The following is a 16,726-nucleotide window of genomic DNA, read 5'->3' as shown; positions in this document are numbered from 1 at the left end:
GGTCTTCAGAAAGCTACTTTTAACTTTTCAATGTCTTCTGGAGGCATATAGGAAAAGCAATCCCAAATGCTGGGCATACATCTCTTGATTTTCTTTTCCTTTTGTGTTGTCACTAGCTTTGTTGCTCCCTGGTTTCTCAAGCTCATGATTTTCTCATTTTGTCCAGCTTTTCTCCTTGTTCTTAGAGGGGAAGAGTTTGGGATGACAGATTGAATAGAAAGCCCTTGATCACTGATGTGCTGAAAGTCCCTTTTGGTCAAGCAATTGTTCTACTGCTTGATTTCTCTATTTGTTGAAAAAATCGTCTGTAAGAATTATGAGGCTAACTGACTTTGATTATTAGGAAGGCAAGTATATCTAATTCACATTGCTTTCAAGTAATATGTACCAATAATCTTTTAGGTTACTAGCTTAGCATCCTTGAACAAAGACCACCATCTTTTGAGAGTCATCGTCTTCCCAAAACTCAATGAAAGGTGTCAGATCAAACGCAAGGCATGATGGTTAAAATGAAAGGAAAGATGGTTAAATGAAAGGAAACAGGAGAGCTCCTGAGCACGCAGGCACGATTTACACAGTGCTAGGAAGCATGTTTACAAACAAGTAAGCTACAAGAAGATAGAAAATCAGAAAGTTAATGAGCCTAAAGTTTCTAAAAAGTAAATGATTTCCTAATGAACCCATTTTCTTTGTTATGGAAGGACATATGTGTATTCATCAATACAGATGTTTTATATTTTATAAGATGGCTTCACTGTCAAAAATTAAGAGAAACAAGTCAAGAGTATGGAAAAGACAGCATTAGAACTCCCATTTCACAGAGATCTGTACTATGTGAATCAGTTTGTTCTAAACCTCAAGGCCTATGTGAGTGTCCCTTTTGTCCTTTTACTTATCTGAGAAAAATAAAAGACCTTCAAATGTAGTGTCACAAAAAGTGACGTCTTTTCACAAGCCATTTCACTTAGCTCTTTTTGTCTGTCAACATTAATAATCAAAGCTACCATTTGTTGAATGCTTATTTTTTTCAACACGTACTTTTTACATACATTCACATATTTAATCTCCTAAATGCCATTATTAGTTCCATTTAAAGAGAAGGAACCAAAGGCTCAGAAAGGTTAAATAACTTGCCTAGAATTAGTACATGCAGAACCAGGATAATTTCAGCTATGTCTGAAAACAACATCCTCACTTTTGATGGTACAGTATACTATCTTAGTACTCATACACTGAACAACTGTTTGTTGAATAACTACCATATGTAAGGCAACTGTACATGGCACATGATTATATCTGCCCTCAGACAATGTTGCTTTTCCCTCCGAGATGCATCCCAATTCAATGTCCTAACACCCCAGAGGGAGATATTTTTTCCTCCAAAGCATGAAACTTATTGTTGCATGCAATTTCACTGCAACTGACATTAAAAGAAGACATACTCCAGGTGCCATCCTACATAGAGTTCTATCTTGTCGCATACACTTCTTCAGTCTCTGTACTTTTGTTTGTGATAGGGAAGAGAAAATGAAACAGAGGGAGAATATATAATTTTAACCCTGATAAACATCAAATAACCTAGATGGATTTGTGTTGGGGATTTAATATCATTAATAAACCTCTATACTAAGCTACTTAATGTACTACTTCTTGTTTTTGTTCATTACGTAAAAATACTTATCTGATTTTTTACTGACTTAATGTTGAATATGACTATATACTATCAGTGCACAAAACAGGGAGAGTAAATGCTTTAGCTGATGATGACCCAATGACAGCCATCTCTTAAAAGTGACATAAATTGGGTTGATGATGATGCTGGTAATGGGGAAGAAGCATAAATGTTTATGGGGGAGAGAAGGTGGGATTTAAAGAAAAAACCCCCACATTAGATCCATAAAAGGAAGCTTTACCTTAATTTCCTTTTGTAATGATAGGTGCTAGCTGTATAATTTAGTTAGAAAAAATAATTTTTAAAAACTAGTTAAGAGCTGAGACAGACGAAATGAAGATGCACAAGCTTACAAGGCACGCAGGAGACCAAGGTATTTTCCTTTTGTTTTCTGGACAGCCCTTAGTGACAAGGAAACCAAACTCCCTCCTTTAATTTTGCCTTCATACTATTCTCATATGAATCATATTCAATCAGTAGAGCTTTCATTCTAAATTCAAGGAAGGTGCTGACCCACCATGTGAAGTAACACTCCATCAACAGCTTTCCTTCTCTCACTGTGGCTTGTAATGAATATATAAACTGCTGGAATCTATCTTTTGGGTTTTACATTTAGCCTTGGCAAAATGAAAAAGGTCTCAGGTGGGGTTGGGGGTGGGGGTGAGGGGCTTACAGCTCTCTGTTAAGCACAAACCTTTGCTTCTGGAAGTCTCTTAATACTATTATTACTGTTATCACTGTTACCCTCTTTGGCACTAAATGGGTTACTTCAGATGGCTCATGAAAATCCCAATCCATTTTGGAATGACCATGACTTTTATGTGGCAAAAGGATAGATGTCTACCAAGATAAACTAGAATTTTCTTCTCTTCTTATTCCCTTATTCCTGTCAGTTTCTCTTTTAAATGATGTATTTTTCATTTTTATTTGACATGCAATAATTGTGCATATTTGTGGGGTACAGAGTGATACTTTGATACATGCATACAATATGTAATGATCAAATCAGGGTAATTAGCATATCCAGCTCCTCAAACATTTATCATTCTTTGTGTTGAGAACATTTATGTTCTAGTTATTTGAAAATATAAATGAAATATTGTTAACCAGTCACCCCACAGTGCTACAGAACACTAGAACTTATTCCTCTTACCTAGCTGTAATTTTGTATCTGTTAACCAACCTCTCCTTTCCCCACCTCCCCTCTACCCTTCTTAGACTCTGTGGCCACAATTTTACTCTCTACTTCTATGATCTCTTTTTTTTTTTTTTTTTTTTTTTTTTGAGACAGAGTCTTGCTCTGTTGCCCAGGCTGGAGTGCAGTGGCACGATCTCAGCTCACTGCAACCTCTGCCTCCCGGGTTCACGCCATTCTTCTGCCTCAGCCTCCCAAGTAGCTGGGACCACAGGCGCCCATCACCATGTTCGGCTAATTTTTTTGTATTTTTAGTAGAGACAGGGTTTCACCATGTTAGCCAGGATGGTCTCTATCTCCTGACCTCGTGATCTGCCCGCCTCGGCCTTCCAAAGTGCTGGGATTACAGGCGTGAGCCACCACGCCCGGCTATGATCTCAATTTGTTTTTTAGCTCCCACATATGAGTGAGAACACGTGGTATTTATCTTTCTGTGCCTGACTTATTTCACTTAACATAATATCCTCCAAGCTCATCTATGCTGCTGGAAATAACAGGATCTCATTTTTTTTTAATGCCTGAATAGTATTATACTGTATCTATATATCACATTTTCTTTATCCATTCATCTGTTGATGGACACTTAGGTTGGTTCCACATCTCGGCTTTTGTAAGCAGTGCTGCGGTAAGCATGTGGGTGCAGCCATCTCTGCAACACTGATCTCCTTCCCTGTGGATAAGTACCCAGTAGTGGGATTGCTGGATCATAGGATAGTTCTATTTTCAGTTTTTTGAGCAGTCTCCATATTATTTTCAATAGTAGTTGTACTAATTTATATTCCTACTAACAGTGGATAAAAGCTCACTTTTCTCAGCATTATTGCCAGCATTTGTTATTTTTGGTCCTTTTAATAATAGACACTATAACTGGGGTGAGATGATATCTCACTGTGTTGATATGCATGTGAATTTCTTTTATAGATTTTTCACTATTAAGGCAAAGATAAAAAATGTAGGAACAGAAAACCAAATACCACATATAAATGGGAGCTAACCATTAAGTACACATGGACACAGAGAAGGGAACAAAAGATTCTGGAACCTACTTGAGGTGGAGGATGGAAGGGGAGAGAAGATTAAAAAAACTACCTATTGGGTATTACCTTATTACCTGGGTGACAAAATAATCTGTACACCAAACCCCCATGACACATAATTTTCCTACATAATAAACCTGCACATGCACCCCTGAATCTAAAGTAAAACTTAAAAGAAGAACTCTGCTCTCTTATGCCAACTGAAAACACATTTTACCATCCTTCTGTAAGTGTTCATGTGATAATACATAAAACACTATAAAAAGTAGTTACAAGGGCTGACTATAAATCAACGAGTTGAAGCTTTAAAACATGTGCCTTACATAGAAAAAGACGCACAATTTTGAAAAAATGAAGAACTAGGTATAGCTTTACTCCAAACTAAGATAAACATCATATGGGCCACAAGTAGAACAGAAACAATAGAGAGGCCTGAACCTACAGACCTACTGGCTCTAGGTTCTGAAACCAGTAGAGGCACCTTGAGAAAGAAAAACAGGAACCAAAATGATCCTGCAGGAAGCAAGGAATGAGGCCTAATGTCCCCTGCTAAGACAGCCTCCTGGCATTTGAAAGAAGGCTGAACAAAGTTGTGATGTTCCTGAAGCTATACCCTATACACAGACTGTGCCAGCGGTGGTGGACGTGGTGGTGCTAAAGTAGAGACTGCTATGTAAACAAACCTGAGGCCAAGCCACTGGTCAATGCAGTGACTGAATCTGTGATTTCTCCAGCATCCCCATGGGAGGAGCTCAAATTTGATTCTGGATTAGTGGTCACTGTCTAGGCTGAAGGCAAATGTAAAAATGCTAGAAAAGAAGGTGTGAGCACTGAGAAGGAGAGAGAAACATCCTCTATATCAGATTGATTTATAATTTAAAATTCCAAATGCTCAGAAGAATAGCTGCAAACAATCAGGTAATGAATTCATTCTGGAACAATCAATAGTGCAAACTGAAATTGATTAGAAAATGTACCCAAGATTCTTAAAGAGATACAGAATAGGATAATATACATAAAACAAAGATTATGAAACCATGACAGTGAGATAAGACTCAAGAATAAGTGGCTATAACCAATTATAAATCTTGGAATTGAAAAATGTAGTCATTAAAATTAAACTGCAAATGTAAATAGATGGAATAAACTTCAGACTTGCCAAAATCAGAATTTGTAAATTGAAACATACTGAAGAGGCAACAGAGAGAGAGGAAGAGGTGAAATATATATATAAGAAGTAAAATAAAAATAGACATGTAGGATAGTACAAGAATATATATATATAAAATATACACACACTGGTGTGTGTGTGTGCGCGTGCGTGTGTTTTCTTAATGAAGGTAACAGAATGTCAGAGAAGAAATATTTGAAGAGATAATGACTGAGACATTCCAGAATTTAAGGCTCAAATCCTCTGATACATTAAAGAGAAAATTTAAGAAAATCAAGGATAAAAACACAATCTTAAGAACAACTAGTGAGAAAAGACAAGTTCCTTATAAAGGAACAATAATCAGACTAACAGCAAAATTTTTATCACCAACAATTAATGCCAGAGGTCAATCTTCAAAGAGTGGAAAGAAAAGAGAAAAACCATCAAATAGAATCATATGCTCAGCTAAACCAAGCATCATAAACTATGGACCTCTAGCATTAGAAAGACATAATTTAGTAAAAAGAAACATAACCACAAAAAAAAGCAGAGAAATACAAGAAATAAAAGAAGAAAAAAATCAACCAACTATTTTGGTAACTAGTGAGTGATACAGAATAGACTGATAGCCCAAAAATTCCCCTGTGCTCTGCCTATTCATCCATCCCTCCCACTAATCTCTGGCAAGCACTAATCTTTTTACTGTTTCCATAGTTTTGCCTTTTCCAGAATGTCATATAATTGGAATCATACATATGTAGCCTTTTCAGGTTGGCTTCTTTCAGTTAGTAATATGCATTTAAGTTTCCTCCATGTTTTTTACCATTTTAAATCATAAGACAGTATTTGGAATAATTTTATACCAATACATTTGCAAACTTTGATAAAATTTTTAAAAGTCTAGAAAAATTTAAATCTGAATAGTCATTATAGAAAATCATTCATTAGTTACAATTTCCAAACATTTCCATTAATCTCCTAACATCCATAGACACACCAGGATCCTGAGACTAAATGGTTTTATCATTAAGCAATAGATCCTACTTTATATAATGATTATATAAGGTCTTTTCCAAAGATTAAAAAAAGAGGTAAGGATAACTCACGTTGCAAGAATGCAGTATTCTTGATATCAAAACCAGGGAAATGTAACATAAAAAATGTAAAACAACAAATGCAAAAATGTAAGTATATGATAGCAATCGTATCAATAGCATACTTGAATAATAGTATGTTATGGTTGGTTGGATTCACCCCAGGAACGTAAAAGTGATTCACAACCAGAGAATCTGTTAATTTAATTTGTTATATTAACAGGTAAAGGAAAAAAGCCATAAATCATCTGAATAGATACAGGAAATGCATTACATTTCAGCATGTGTTAATGATAACAAATAAGAAAGGATTAGAACTTTCTTAATGTGACATAGGCATTTACCAAAAATCTATAAGAGATGTTATGCTTAAAATGAAACATTTGAGGCTTTTTGATTAATGTGGGGAATAAGACAAAGATGTCTTATATAACCTCTACTATTCAGCATTGCATTGAAAAGCCTATCTCATGCAATGAGTCAGGAAAAAGCAGCAAAGAATTAAGGATTGGAAAGGAAACTTGCAGATAAAAATCTACAAACAGAACTAATGAAGAGATGTGTGGCAAGATTGAAAGCTGATACAAGAAAATTCAATAGTTCCTATAAATTATTATCTAGTTAGAAAATGCAATGCCAAAAAGGTACCATTCACACAAAGGAACTTAGGAGAGATGACAAAGGATGTGTAAGACCTTTATGAAGAAAATTATAAGCCTTAATTAAAGGACATAAAAGAAATCCTAGTAGATATTCATAGTAAAGTTCCAGCGTTTATTTTCTAGGTGTGCAAATTTGAGCTACTTATTTATCATCCCTGTGCCTCATTTTCCACATTGGTAAAATAGAGATAATAATAAAATCTACCTAATTAAGTTGTTGAGGATCATGTAAAATAATACATACAAAAGGACTTAGAACAGTGCCTGATATATAACAAGTGTTATTATTGTTATTGTTAAGCTGTAGCTTTTAAGACACTAAGGATAGTGATACTGAGATAGATAAATGGAATATAACAGAAAGCTCAGAAACCTACCTAGGCACATATGAAGTCTGAAGTATAACAGAGGAAGCAATATCAATGCATGAAAAAAGGAAAGAGTAGCAAGAACTGGTGATAGGATGAATGGCTTTCTTCATGAAAAAAACAGACTTTACTTGCCTTAGATAAAAAAATAAACTTAGCTGGATTAAAGGCATGAAAAGTAAGAGTCGAAACCTATTCAAATAGAAGGACAGGGATGGATTTCCTAAACCATACATAGAAAACAGATATGGCTGGCCGCAGTGGCTCACACGTGTAATCCCAGCACTGGCTGAGGTGGGTGGATTGCTTGAACCCAAGAGTTTGAGACCAGCCTGGGCAATATGATGAAACCCCATCTCTACAAAATTTACAAAACTTAGCAGGGCGTGGTGGTGTGTGCCTGTAGTCCCAGCTACTTGGGGGCTGAGGTGGGAGGATGGTTTGAACGTGGGAGGTGGAAGGCTGCAGTGAGCTGCGATTGTGCCACTGCACTCCAGCCTGGGTGACAGGATAAGATCCTGTAAAAAAAAAAAAAAAAAAAAAAAAAGTAAGAAAAGAAGGAAACAAAGAAAGGGAGAGAGAGAGGGAGAAAGAAAAAGAAGAAAGAAAGAAAACAGATACAGTGAAGAAAATGATTCATAAAATTGACATCAAAACTAAAAATATCTTTAAAAAATCCAAAACTTCATTACAAAGAAAGGGCTAGTATCCACAATATATAACATCTATAAATAAATAATTGATAATAGATAACTGACAGAAGAGGACACCTGAATGAAACAGTAATAAGTAATATTAATAAGGGATACACAAATTAAAACTATAATAAGATATCATTTCATGTTCAGACTGGCAAGAACTTGAGTCAGACCACACTAAGTTTTAGCCACTACATAAACAGATACCTCAAACACTCCTGGAAGGGCACATTGATATAATCACTTTGGAGAGTAATTTGGCAAGATCTAATGAGGCTGAAAATGTACCTACCTGAAGCGCCAACAAATTCCACTCCTAGATATACTCCCTATGTGCATACACCCAAAGACTCTTGCCTATGTACACAAGGAGACAAGTATTCTATTCATTGCAGCATTGTTATAATAACCCAATTGTCAACAAGTAGGCAAAGAAATAAACATAATAAATGGTAAATGGAGTATGCACAGCAACTAAAATGAAATAACTAGATTTATAGGCATTAACATGGATAGATGTTGGAAACATAATTTTGAGCCTGAAAAATAAGTTGCAGAATGTCACATGCAGTGATATGATTTACATACATTTTAGAAGCAACAAAATGCCACAATATAGTATTTATGAATACATATATGTTATGTAATAAAATATAAAAACATGGCTTGGACACACATCAAATTCATGATATGGCTGCCTCTGGGCAGAGAGAAAGGACATAGGACTGGCAAGGAGAATCTATGGAACTCCACAGACATTAACATTAATATTTGATTTCTTTAAGTAAAGGATCTGAGGCAAATAAATGTGGGGAAAGATTAGTGTGTTAATTTTTATATCAAGTATATCTCTTGATTTTTTCTGTATTAAAATATGTTTCATATACATAGTGTCTGACCTCCAGAATTAAATAATTCTGTGGTGGAACAGACAGAAAATAGACTAAAATGTAGAGAAGCGGAGTGATGACTGACTTTTATCATGCAACCTTGGCCAATTCTCTCAACCAAAAGAATCTCAGTTATCTGATCTGCTGAATGAGGACATTGCAGACCTTAAGGGGGGTGAGTATGTGTTGAGAACACAGCACGTGCTAGGCATGAATCACATTAACACAAGAGCTGGGCTGTGAGCTAAAAACTAAATAGTATATTGTGAATATATCTTAGGAAACAAAGCTACTATTTTGTAAAACCCATCAGAAACAAAAAGAATACAAGGAGGCTTAACAACTGTAGTTGGTCTCTGATTCATGTACATTTCTTTCCTTTTTCCTTATGCCTTTTTCCTTATCATTTCCCTCCACAGATGTAACAATTTAGAGGGCAGAGCTAATCTACTCATTGAAGCCTGAGAAACAGCCCATTCTATCTCCTCTTCACACACAGTGTGGGGTGGAATAGCTTAATGATGTCACCTGTCAAAAGGCCCTGGAGTCTTATTGTTTGTCCATTAGAAATGTCTCTAGCGTGGAATCTTCTAATATAGTCAGTTCCCCAAGGAGAAGACAGAGTTTCAGATCTACAGTGAGCTCCAGTATGCAGGGGTGATGCAGTGTACGAGGCATAGCTGCAGTTTTCTACAGACCAGTTGCTACAAGAAGTTTAAAATGAGCTCTCTGGTAATAGCCACAATTTTCACTCTTCGAAAATGGATAGAGTCCGGCACTGACAATCTCCCTTGATGTTAAATGCCTGCCAGCCAATTTCTTTCTGAGTTTCTCTATTTCTTTTGTTAAAGTAGGGGACATAACTTTGAATTTTAAACTTCCACTAGCTATACTAGTGAAGAATTTTTACACACATTTATATACATAACTAAATGCTCTATGTTATACTACAAAGGATAAAAAAGAAAGTGAAAAAGTAAATTATGTGTCTTTATTTCAGATATACAGTTGAAGGAATTTTGGTTGGCTGAAAAATGGCATTGTAGAGATAATTTTTATATGTACATTTCAACACCTCTCTGCATAAAATGAAGTGTATCCAGTCCTTTTCTCTACTTCAGAAATACTCCTTAATTTCTTCTCCTGCCCTTTTAACAAATCCTTCTCCTCTAGGTATGTCTACCTTAAAGGGTCATTTATGAACATGAAACCATGCTCCTTTCACCATTTCCAAGTCCACTTTCATAATCACTGCTGGGGTAAAGTTAGGCAGTTCATTAGCGCAGAGGAAAAGAGAAGGAATCGGAAGTCAGACCACTGGGGCCGGAACCAGGCCTGCCACTTACAAGTTGTGGCAATTAACTTAACCTATTTCTACCTGGTTAAAACGGGGATAATAACAGTATTTTCTCACAGAATTGTAGTAAATGAAATACTGTATATAAAGTGACAAATAGGTAGAATGAAATAGATGTTAGTCAGAATTAACTTAGTGTCACCATATTGTCATCATTATAATTGTTAAGCCAGCTGCTAGTTGCTGGAAAGTCAGTGCAGAGACTACTGTCATTTAAAGGAGACAGACACATCAACAAATACATATAGAAAGCGGGTCCCTACTTAAATGAGGAAATAACCCAGTGGCTGAGGGTCTGAAGGAGCTTTGAAAGCCTAATAATTCTCCCTTGCTGCCATATCACTGTGTATGGCTGTGGCAAGTGACAGAGAAAAATAAATGTTTTAAAGGAACCATGCTTGGATGAGGCATCTGAATGCCTGTTTCCTGAATCCAGGAATTCTAAGTATCTCTTCACAATGACCTTTCCCTACAGATCACGGAGGCAGAAGGCCGCTACAAAGACGTCTTGGTGCCATCTGAGTCCCAAGGTGGCACTGACATCTGGACCCAAGGTTTGAGCTAAAGGTAGTCAAGGCTGAATTAGAGCCAAGAGCAAAAAGAAAATGATTCCAGATGCTTCCAAACAAGTGCCGAGCAAGGCACTTCCTCTGCCTAGCAAGGGGCACCCATTAAAAGGAGGCATCTGTTCTATAGCCCAGTGCTGAGGTCCCTAGGGCCCTGGGGCCCTGCTGCATCCGCACCCTTATTTCCGCTGCTTACAGGGAGGGGAAAGTCTCTCTTCCTGGCAGAGCTCCCTGCATACAAGCAGAGTCCACATTCTCCTGCCAACAGGGCCTTTCCATTCTCCGTTCTCACATTCTGACTTTTTTTTTTCTCTCCTCCAAACCAGAGGTGCCTTATTCGATTGTTTCAAATAAGTCAGCCTGCTGGGAACTGTTGGTGGAGGCTGATATTCCAGGCACAGGCATTCCAAAGCAAAGGACAGCCTACTGCTCCAGGTCACAAAATACTCTTCCTTGTACTAATCAACTTTTTTACACTCAAAATAAATTTTTAATGGAATATAAAAAATATAATCTTCACTGTTTCTTCCTTCCATACTATATGAAGAGGTCCCAGGTGTTTTTAAACATCATTTTTTTTCTGTATAGCGTTTGTTTCTGAGAAATTACAAATTGCTCTAAGTGTCATTTATCTTCCAGCATCACTGTGGAGGTAGGCTTCCAGCTTCCCATCTCCTGACCCCTCTGGCTGATAACAAACAGATGCTTCATGTGAAGGGTGAATCTAATCACAGTGGTGCTGTGCTGTGTGGCCACACATGAGGCTGAGTGTGTCAGGTGGCTGACAGTGACTGCCACATCTGGGAAGGGCTGACATTCACCCATGGCCAAAAGAGGAGATAGAGTGGCCCCTCCTGTCACAGCATCCAACAAGAAAAGAGAAGAACTTCCAGCACCTGAATTTGTAATAGGCTTGGGGAATAAACTATTAATTGAAGCTCTCTCCTAATGCTTAGTAATTCCTGTAAGAATGCGTTTGAAGGTTTGGTACTGTACATCAAGTTGAAATTTTTCAGTTTCCTTCCACTGTAGTTAATTTCAAATTAGCATAATTCAATTTTTATAACGTTAATACATATCATATTTACTAGGACATCCAAAAAAACTCAGCTGAAATAAGAGTTTAATTTTCCCCTATGAGAACTACTTGAAGTTAAAACCACTTTTCTTTTTTTCCTTTTTTTTTCTTTTTTTTTTTTTTTGAGACAGAGTCTCACTCTGTCACCCAGGCTGGAGTGCAGTGGTGTGATCTCAGCTCACCAAACAGAGACTGACTCTTCCTCTCCCAGCATCAACTCGGCACTGAACCAGGAAGCAACACTTACTAAGCGGTACCCTGTGCTTTCTACCAAACACATCTATTAACTAATTGGATAAAAACTAGTAAAAATGTCTTTTCTATAGGATTTTTCTTTAAACATTATGAAACAATATTCTTTACATGAGATTCACACAGTGCTAGAGCACGATTGGGGTTGTGTGAAAACCTCCATTAAAAAGACCAGTGGCTGTATGTGAATATGGCTGCCTTCATAATGAGTAGAGATAAATGATAATAAAAATAAATAATGATGATAAATGGCTGCTAACTGGGACCAATGTCTCTGGTGAGCTGTCACAAGTCAGCAGAAAATGACATTCCTTAAATTTTATGAAATTAATAATACTTGATTATTCAGAAATACCTGATGAATAATCTGAATATGCTGAAACTAAATGTTAGTTCTCATTCAAATGCAATAATTTGACAACAGGCAGAGGGCTATACAATTAAACATTTTATATTTAAATTTAGAAAACTATTTCTAAAATCAAGAATACTTTCAATTATTGAATTAGAAATTCCTAAACTCTACAAAACCCCATCATTTCATGTCTGTTCTTGTATAAAAAAAATAAAAATTAGCTTATAGAAGACAAGCTGGTCTAAACGTCATCATGAAATACAACTGTATTTGACCCTTGAACAACAGGAGTTTGAACTGCATTGGTCCACTTATATGTGGATTTTCTTCCACCTCTGCCACCCATGGGACAGTAAGACCAACCCCTTCTCTCCCTCCTCCTCCTCAGCCTACTCAATGTGAAGATGATGAGGATGAAGATCTTTATGATGATCTACCTGCACTTAATGAATAAGTATATTTGTGCTTCTTTATGATTTTCTTAATAACATTTCTTTTCTCTAGCTTACTTTATTGTAAGAATACAGTATGTGATACATATAACGTACAAAATATGTGTTAATACTGCTATTGGAAAGGTTTCTGGTCAACAGTAGGTTGTTAGCAGTAAGTTTTTGAGAGGTTAAAAGTTATATGTTTATTTTGCTGTGCTGAAGCTCTTTAGTTTAATTAGGACCCATTTGTCAATTTTTGTTTTTGTTGTAATTGCTTTTAGAATCTTTGTCATAAAATCTTTGCCAGGGGCCATGTGCAGAGTGGTATTGCCTAGGTTATCTTCCAGGATTTTTATAGTTTTAGGTTTTACATGTAAGTCTTTCATCCATCTTGAGTTGATTTCTGCATATGGTACGAGGAAGGGGTCTAGTTTCAATCTTCTGCATATGACTAGCCAGTTATCCAAATGCCATTTATTGAATACAGAATCTTTTCCCCATTGCTTTTGTCAACTTTGTCAAAGATAAAATGGTTGCAGGCTATGTGGCATTATTTCTGGGCTCTCTATTCTGTTGCATTGGTCTATGTGTCTGGAATGAAATCATGTCCTTTGCAGCAATATGGATGGAGCTGGAGGCCATTATCCTAAGCAAATTAACGCAGGAACAGAAAACCAAGTATCACACAAAGAAGGGAACAAGAGACACTGAGGCCTACTTGAGGGTGAAGGGCGGGAGGAAGAGAAAATACAAAAACTACCTATTAGATACTATGCTTATTACCTGGGTGATAAAATAATCTGTACACCAAACCTGTGACATACAATTTACCTATGTAACAAACCTGTACATGTACCCCCTGAAACTAAAATAAAAGTTTTAAAAAAAAGTTATATGTGAATTTTCAACTGCATAGGGGTTTGGTGTCCCTAATCCTCACATTGTTCAAGGGTCAACTGTACAAAAAAATGAGACAAAACCATTTCTAAAACCATTTTACATCTATTTTGTATCTGTCTTTGCTGTTTACTTTAATTTCTGTTTTTGGTGAATACTCTCCTGTATTTCATACATCCTTACAAACTACCTTAAAATATTGCTAGAAGGAAAAGAGAACAAAAATAGAATAAACACACTAACACATTTGTAGCCAAAAGGACTCAAATTAAAGGAAGCACTTCTAATTAAAGAGACATCTAAAAAGTGTTTTTTTGAGGGCTGGAGCTGGGCTTAGGTACAGTTCAGGAGGGGAGCTTGTTAACCTCTGAAGCATCTTCCTGAACTGGGATTCTATTGATTGTACTTGCCTGTTTACCAAAACACATGCACACTGTGTTTCTTAATCAACAAAAGTATTATAATAGGTGTCCCTTAAGCTAAGGTATCCCTTAATCAACAAAATTATTAATTGACGCATAAATCATTATGTTAATAATTCATTATAATAAAGAAGAATTGGGGATGGGAATGACGTGGTTTAATGCAACAACATAACCATGCAAATCTCTGCTTCTGGTGATCATTTTCAAAGACATGTTGCAAAAATAGGGCCATTGCCTGTAAGCCAAAGCTGTGTTTCATCATGTCCCATGACTTACCATGCATGCCCGGAAAAATGCAGGAATGAAGGACTGGTTGCATAGGTTGAGAATCCTGGAAGAGTCTTTTAGGACGTAGATACTGCCAAAGTCCACTTGATTGGGATGGACGTAGATAACTGGGCCTTCTCCAGTGCTCTTTAAGTGACATACCTGAGTTCCGCCAGAGAGAAAGAACACAGGAACAGCTGGAAATGGCTAGTCACTTATAGCCATTCCTTCAATAAAAAGCAAGGGCATAAGAGGATGCTTATGAGAACTGGCACCCCTTCCCACTGGTGTGCTGTGGTCTCCAGGACACAGCGAGGGCCATGCTGGTCAGACCTGTGAATTCACCCTGGATTTCCTCCCCAGAAAGGATGAGCAGCTTCCCAGGTCAGCCCAGAGCCATGCACTGAGGGGAAACCAGAATCTGGGTCCGCTCCATCCCACACAGCACTCCAGCCTCAACAACACTTAGTACAGGGTTAAGGGTCAGCACTGTGGCTGGGTTTGAGTTCCAGTTCTGTTGCTTTACAAGTGGTGTGGCAGGGCAGGGCCACTGCACATAGTTGTGAGGGTTGGAGATTGAAATCCACTTTGCTCTGCTCTCTTCTCCCTGTCCCTTGAACCAGGCACTGAGTCTGCCCGAGGAAGGTGGCCTTTTTCTTTCACAAAGTTCTGGCTGCTCAGCAAGCTACCCTCTCATGGGCTGCATCTGTGCAGGGGGGTGGGGGAGGGGCACAGTGAGCCTCGTGGGGGACCTGAACTGGTGACATGTTTTGGGGTTGGCCTGCCTTGGTGATGCTGCTTTGTAAGTTAGGTGGCTTATCTACAGCATCTTATATGGAAGAGATAAAAGCAAAATCCTAGTGTTTTATGCTCTCTAAGCAATCAGAGTCACATCAAAGAAATGTAAGGTGACATCACTAGTTCCCAAGAAAACCACATGTCTAGGAATACAGAGCCTATTGGGCAACCTCCTGTAGGATTCAATGTTTATCCTTCAACTCAGCCTAAGCAGTGGAGAGCTTTCCATGAGTCCCTCTTCCTCTTAGAGAGACTATTTCTCTTAACAGCTTGAGTAGGCTAATATGAGCCACAAGTCAAGTCAATATACAAGAAAAACTCAGGTGAACAGTGAAAGAAAGTGATCTCCTAGCCCATAGGTGACAAACCAGTGATACCCAAACCCAGCTTTGCACCAGGAACAACCAAGGAGCTTATTAAGCATACAGATGTGCTGGCTCCTGTACAGATGTGCCGGCTTCCTCCCCTTGGAGATTCTGATTTAAAAGGATTGGAGAGGGGTCAGGCGTGTGGGAATGTGTGTGTGTGAGATAGAGAGAGAGAGAGAGACAGAGAGAGAGAGAGACAGAGAGAGACTCCTGGTATCCTGTTAGGTTTAAGGATGATTGCTATAAAACACCGCTTCTGTTAGATGTAGCCATAAACAGATTCCATAAAGTCACATCGCACTGGTATTTTACCATTGCAGAGAAAAAACATAAAACCCTACAACTCCAAGAAACTGGGACATATGTGAATACAGTGTGGGCCTTAAATGAGAAAGCTCAAAATGTTTGAGAAGAAGCACAGCAATTTCAACTGCAGTTCTGAAAATGGATTCTCACCAAAGGGGGGTCCTGGCTCCCAAAGATCGAGATGTAAACCATGGATCTGTGTTCTCCAGTGACCTGAGTCTCCAGGGCCAGTGGTATGTGGATGGTGCTGCTGGGGGGGATGACCCCACTAGGGGTGGGGCTGGAAAGCAGCACAGCAGGCACTTCCTCACACACCTGGGGGAGAGAAAACCAGAGGGGTAAGGACAGCACAGCATGGAACAAATAGCGTATTCGCTAATTTTGAAGTAAGTGTTTTCCTGAGTCCATAGAGGTCTTTTAGAAATGTCTTATTATTCAAGCAAGCAAATGGGGATGAACACCCCAATTGGGCCAAAAGGAAGTTTGGTTAAGTGGGGTGTGCATGAGGCCCAAAATTCAAAGTGCCCAACAAGATGCAGAATTATCCGCAACACAAATAAGTTCAGGGCAACAGCTTTCCACTTTCCTTAGGAAAAGGAAAAGGTCCACTTTCCACTTTCTGAGTTCCTTAACCTGGCCCTCGGCACCCTCACGCATCGTCCCGGCTCCCTCGCCCTTCGTGCTCTATCAATAGAGGCGGCTAGTGTTTCCTGAATCCATGATGCTGCTTCTCACCTCCAATCCTTTGCACTCGTGGTGACTCCTCCTAGAATGTCTGTTCCCGTCAACCCGTCTGGCACACTCACCTTGAATTCTCCCTCCATTCCTCTAGGGCTCTAGGGTGGGAACCTTTC

General features: G+C 38.2%; 1 protein-coding gene across 1 annotated transcript in view; it reads right to left on the bottom strand.

The window, feature by feature from the left end:
* HYDIN (HYDIN, axonemal central pair apparatus protein) overlaps positions 1-16,726 on the bottom strand; it is a 421,369-nt gene that overhangs the window by 234,479 nt on the left and 170,164 nt on the right. The window contains exons 18-19 of the mRNA XM_025370321.1: positions 16,023-16,187; positions 14,410-14,562 (exon numbers count right to left, since the gene is read on the bottom strand). Coding sequence (XP_025226106.1) covers positions 14,410-14,562; positions 16,023-16,187 — 318 coding nt within the window. The remainder of the gene's footprint in view (positions 1-14,409; positions 14,563-16,022; positions 16,188-16,726) is intronic.

The sequence above is a fragment of the Theropithecus gelada genome, chromosome 20 (genome assembly GCF_003255815.1).
Source record: "Theropithecus gelada isolate Dixy chromosome 20, Tgel_1.0, whole genome shotgun sequence".
Lineage (NCBI taxonomy): Eukaryota > Metazoa > Chordata > Mammalia > Primates > Cercopithecidae > Theropithecus > Theropithecus gelada.
This window is presented reverse-complemented; position numbering and strand designations above follow the sequence as displayed.